Source organism: Salvia splendens, chromosome 22 (genome assembly GCF_004379255.2).
Source record: "Salvia splendens isolate huo1 chromosome 22, SspV2, whole genome shotgun sequence".
Classification (NCBI taxonomy): Eukaryota; Viridiplantae; Streptophyta; class Magnoliopsida; order Lamiales; family Lamiaceae; genus Salvia; species Salvia splendens.
Window position 1 is genome coordinate 5,458,176 of NC_056053.1, and position 6,432 is coordinate 5,464,607.

General features: G+C 35.9%; 1 protein-coding gene across 1 annotated transcript; it reads right to left on the reverse strand.

Annotated features, from left to right (window-relative positions):
• Positions 1–705: 705 nt before the first annotated feature.
• On the reverse strand, positions 706–3,258 carry LOC121785964 (U-box domain-containing protein 30-like). The gene has a single exon (XM_042184457.1). It carries the CDS (start codon positions 2,429–2,431, stop codon positions 1,079–1,081), a length of 1,353 nt encoding a protein of 450 aa, XP_042040391.1. The 5' UTR covers positions 2,432–3,258; the 3' UTR covers positions 706–1,078.
• Positions 3,259–6,432: the final 3,174 nt, after the last annotated feature.

The window sequence follows — 6,432 nt, forward strand, 5'->3', positions numbered from 1 at the left end:
GTGTATTATCTTACACAACATGATTATAGCCGACGAAGGACCGAGGGCGGCTAGCTTTTACGACAAGGATGAAGCCGGAAGCTCAAGCGCGAGGTCTCCCCCACGCCGAGATGTGCATACGACGGTGGGTGAGAGGATCGAAACAAGGCACACAATGCGCGATACCCGAATCCACGTTGAGCTACAAAAAGACCTAATCAAACACATGTGGGCGAAATTCGGTCACAAGTAGTGGGTTTTTTAATTTTATGAATTTAATTATGTAATTTTTAATTTTTAGGAGTTTAATTATGCAATTTTTAATTTTTAGGATTTTAATTATGTAATTTTTATTTTTTAGGATTTTAATTATGTAATTTTTAATTTTTAATGTATTTTGTAATATTATTCCGGGTATTTTTAATGCATTTTAATTTTGTGGAAATGTTTTTATTTAAATTGAATAATGGAATGGTGGAACCCTTGTGCTCGTCCTTGCGGAAGAGCATGGATGTGGGTGTTATGCTCTTGTCTAAGAGCAGGTAGAAAAAGTGGAGCCGGGCCCACATCCATACTCGTTGGCAAGAGCACGGATGTAGATGCTCTTAGGAGTTCCGGTCACTTTTAGACATTCGGTTTATATAAATGATAGTACTACTTAAATACTTGACAGACAAATCTTGATTGTTTATGGTATATTACAGAGAACATGAAATACATCAAAGGTAAAGGGAAAAAATGGAAATGGCCATTAATAAAGTGAAGAATTGTGATTTTGATTGTACACATGGAAATCATACCTTTGCTGCATTCTAAAACCTGTAATAATACTTAAAAAAAAACCAAAACTTCTACAAGTTGAATGTGAAAATTTTGGAGGATCTTGAATCATGAGAGAGAATTGCAAAAGATTTAATGGAGCAAAAGCAAATGGCTAAGAAATTACAGTTGCAATCTGCTGCAAGCTCCACCAACAACACCATTTTCAACATCAGTGGCTACAAGCTTCCTCGCCATATATTTTTCTATCTTTACAAATGACATTATTCGTAAACCACTTGGCCACCGTCTCCTCCTCCTCGTCCACGCCATATATTTATCATTGGATCGTTCTTGTCAGTTTGCACTTGGAGATGAACATCGTGTCCGAATAGTTGAGGCTGCATAGCTTCAGAAGCTCGGCAGCGCGCTGCTTGAGGGCCGGACTGCAGCCACTCTGGATGACGAGGAGGAGCTTTGCTGCAAGGCCCGCGTCCACAGCTCTCAGCGAGCATTCTTGAGGCGAGAGGTTGCAGACCGAGCACAATATCGACAGGGCGTAATCCGTGCAGCATTCTGTGATCCTCATGAGCAGCTTCACCATGGTTGGGATCGTGCTCGAACAATCCATCAACGCTTGCTGCCCTTGTGGCACGGACGAGAGGACTTCCAACACGAAGAGGGCTAGCTCGACACACTCTGGATTCAAAACCGGGATCAGCTCTAACAACTGAGGTATGGTTCCGATGCTCACAATCAAACTCCGGACCTCTTTGAGCGTGGAAATCGACTTTAAAAGGGTGAGGCCGGGCAAATGGCCGTTCGGGTGCTTCTTATTCCTCACTAGCCTCATCAGCGCGACCAACAAGCTATGGCTCGAGACGAGCTCCGTTCTGAAATCCTTCTCCTCCATCAGCATCTCAATCAACCTTACACAATTGATCTTAGTCTCGATCGAGCCCTCATTCAAAACATCCACAACTGACGAGACCTTCGCAGGCTGCATCAAGCTCGTCTTCGCCTCGGAAGTGAGGCTAAGGTTGACAAGAATCGCCACGACCTCACACCCTACAGCGTAGGAAGTGAAAGGACCGAGCAGGGACGAGACAAGGGCCACACCGCCCTCATCCACCACGGTCTTCCTAGCAGTGGAGTGATTCGCCACGACTCTCTGCAGCTCCTTGAGGGTCTGGATCCGCGCCTGGCCTTTAACCCTCTTGAGATTAGCTAGGAGCTCGGACGCCCTGCCCTCAGCGTCCTCGGACCTCTTCTTCATCTGCACATACTTCTGCGAGAACCACGTGTATGTCAAGTGATGCAACGTCGTGTTTGGGGTGACCGTGTCGTCCCAAAGCTCCTGCATTGTGGTGGGGCAAGTGTAGTGCCCCATACTAAACCATTTCAAGATGTTGGACCTCTCATAGGTTTGGCCAGTGCAGAGTGTCACAGGATCTTGCATTGGTTCAAGGGAAATGGGGCAAATGAAAACTGAGGGAACCTCACACAAATTCAGCTCTTCAATCATCTTTTTCAGATCCAACTTCTCCCCACCGCCACCAACACCGCCGTACACCGCCACACCCCCCAAAACCCCATCCTTAACAGCGGATTCCACATCAAGAATACGCCCATCACCGCCACCATCAAGGCCAAGAATACCACCATCTCTCCTAGAAGGCTGAAACATAGGCATTTTGGCAAAACCCTATTCCAATTTCTAGCAAAATCAAATCTTTCCCTCAATTAATAAATGAAACAGCAAGGAATCTCCACAATTAGGCCTTTGAAGGAAGCACATTACACCAAGTGAAAAAAGAAACTACTTGTACACATCAAGTGTGTGTGTGTGTGTGAGAAAAGGGATAAACAAGAAATTGGGGGAAATTTTCCTTAAAGTATCTCACTTTCATTGACATTCACAAGCAATAATGCACCTTTCAAAGGGCGCATCTTTTGTATCTCCTCCTTCTCTCTCTACTCCCACTCTCTCTCTCTTTCTTTTTCACTTTTTGTGATTTTCTCTTTCACCGGTCAAAAGACTCATCACCATCATCACTCAACACATCATACACCATTCATATTCAAGACTCTCTCCCCAGAAAAAAAAAATCAATTACCTCTTTCTTCCCATTCAAGCCTCAGAAAAAAAAAGATTGAGAGAGATAATGAAGTGTGTAAGCAACAACGTCCACAGAAGCAGACAGAGATCCAGAAAACACAAAAAGATCCAATTTTTACCGCAAAACAGCAGGAAATGAGGAAAATAATTCAGACCCAGATCACAAAAACCTGAAGAAATGAGGATTGAAAGGCTACCCAGATGAGATGGCAATTAGAGTGAGAAAATGAGAGGAGAGAGAAAGGGCATCTCCACCAAAGGGCTCCTCACTTCCTTTTTCTTTTTCCCCCTTTGTTTTTTTGGGGCAGTCCCACTTGTTTTTGCTCACAGTCTTGACTGAATGAATCCCATAAATATTCAATTTAATCTAAAAAGAAAATAATTAAAATATAAAAAAATCGCCTTGAAACAGCCAAAATGCGAACTTCAACAGTGTATTTTAATACAGATATGAAATTCCCATAAAATAGAAATAAAATAATAATTAATTTTTAGGTTTTTGAATTAAGAGTAATAAATAGAAAAGTGAATGATGCAAAGGACACTTGACCACCGTGACAGTGTTGCCTTGACTGTACTCCCGTGTGGTTTTGACTGCTTTTCGTCACAACCCAATCAAATTGCGCCACGTTATGATATTAATTAATTAGCTACATAAAAAGCATTTTTCCTTCATAAAGTAGCAATTATTATAATGAATTCTTGATTAATTAAATTACATTACTATAGGCTTTCAAGACTCGAGCCCTTTGCTCATTCCATGCATTAAATTTAAATCTATGTTGATGTAACTACAAATTTTCAAATCCACAAATTTGAAGAGCATTACAAACTTTATTTAATTCCGAGGCACTTTTGAAAACTACAGGTAAGTTATAATTCATAATTTGTTGATTATTTGTAATTTAATTAAAGAGAAAAAGATGTCATATATTTAATTGAATATTTGTCAAGAAATGAATTGTTTTCTAATAGAAATGGATAAATAAGAAGAGAAAAAGTGTGTAGGCGTATAGCTGTAACGGGATGAGAATTAAATGCCTCACCAATAAATAAAATAGAATGGGTGAAATTTCTAAATTCAATAATGCATGATTTATTTTTCTTCCTATTAAAAATATAGAAATAATAATTTATTTATGATGTTAGAAAATTTATCTGGTAGCAGGGATCCACGAGTGGAACAGCGCGCCACGCACGTGCGAGGCATGTAAATTTATTGAATTTGCGTGCAGTAATTTTTTAGCTAATGACATATATGCCCCTAAGCTCATGTAAATGACCATGTTTTAATCTTTATTGGTTTCACACATTATGCATGTATATGAATTCATATGCTAGTGTTATGATAAGAAAAAGAAATGTTGTATAATTTAGAAGTATTATGCGATGGTTTATTCAAAAGAAGGAATTTATTTATATAATTTATACTATAAAATAGAATAAATCTGAAACATAATAATTCCGGGTTTGCAGGTACCTGATTAGTCAAATTTGAGTACCTGCATGCCGCAGAAGGTATTATGATACCTAAATTCACATGCGGATCGGGTATCAGGTAGAATATTTTAGAGATTTTGGGTTCCGCATTAGGTATTAGGATACCTAATTTTATCCACACCATAAAGTGTATCTTACTTAATACCCCTTGTGTCCCTAACCCCTATTTATGTTTCACTTTCCTTTTTAACTTATCCCATAATATTTTTTTAGAAAAAAATAATTCTTTACATTAATATAAAAATTTATATTTGATCTCTCCTTATTTAACACATCCTAAAATCTTGAGTCATCACCCAAGGCGTGATATTTATTTCTTAACGGAGGGAATATATATAAATAACTCAAAAAATCGTCATCAACTTCTTCTTATGCCAAGAGGTTAAACTAGTCTTTCAATAATGATGGGTAAAATTTCTACATTTCCCTTGTAATCTAGAAATGAATAGAAAGATTTTCATTTCTAAAAAACAAGACTAAATAATGGTGGAACCCATTAAACATAAAGAAACAAGCATAATACTTTAATTCAAGTATATTTTTTATATAAGAAAAAAGTATATTAAAGTGACAGCGAAGCGTTTGACTGTGACAGTATTTGGGTTTGAATGAATCGGCCTTATCAGGATTCCTATTGCATTTGCTTTGACTGGATTGCATTCCCAATATCAATATGCTTTGCTGCCAACTCATCATCTATTATAGTTTAATTAAAATTTTAAATAATGTAATGCTACCATTATTTATAGTAATGTTTTCTTTTTGTTTGATTAGTGTTAACTTTGGGGACGCACGTGCTACAGATTCACAAATAAATGCAATCTCTTTTTATTTAAATTTAAAAATTTAAAACTACTAATACTCCTACTACATTAAAGATGGGAAATTGTACGTGTAGATTGACCCTAGTTCATTGGACGAGAAAAATGTTTTATATAAGAGGTATAATTTACAAAATAATCTTGAATATACCTTATTATCCGTGAGAATCATACTCAATTGACATATTTAGCATTTCTTTGTTTTACTTTACTGATTTAATTTTATTACAATATAGTTAAAAATATTACTGGTATTTTTATATTTAAAAATTTCATAAAAATCAAAGATTGATATGTCATTTTATTTATTTATTTATTTATTTAAAGTCATAGAGAAAACAAATAATTCGAGTTTTGATATTAATGACATTTGTAAAATTAAAGTATTTAAAATAACTTTTGGTTTATTAAAATAAAACAAACGATGCTAAATGTGTATTCTACTATCATGGTGTTCATGGATGGTGCTCATATAAGATATGCGGGTATATAGTGGGGAAGATAATTTCGATTCCGCTAGTAAAACACTACGTATTTTTCTCAAATTTAATTTTTGTGTGAGCGTTTTACTAGTTAAATTTTAAATTTAAAACTTATATTAATGCCACCAATTAAAGTAACAAACGATGTTGAAATATAAGCTTGAATCTAGCTAGAACTTGTGCGTCTCACATATTCTACATAATATATGCTTGATATTTCAAATTTCAAACATATATATATATATATAAGGTCGTATAGTTGTGGCATGGATTGAGATATTTCATTCCATGATAAATATTGATGGGATATTACACCAAAAAAGGTTACTTATAACTCTTGCATAGTTAAATTGGTAATTGCGAAGTCACCCATTGATGATGAGAAACAATGCAACATTGTTACACAAATTGTCTCGAAATAAGGCTCTTTTTCTTCAAAGATTATTATTGATGTGTGTCATCGATTGATAAGTGATCTTTAATTTTTTTTTTATAAATTAGCTTGGACGTATTAGTCTAAAGTTCACAATAGTTAATTTAGTAGTCAATTTGAATATATCCATGCATCTTTTAAGTAGTGATTATTGAATGCGACACTGGATATAGCATTATAAAAACCAATAACTTAATTAATTGGTGCAAAATCCATTATCACTCGAAATTGAAAAGGAGATGATAAAAGAAAATGAAGAATCAATCAGTTTCTTTTTAATTTAGGATAATTTTTATCGAAATGTCACTGCATCTAAACAAACAACAATAGCTTTCAAAC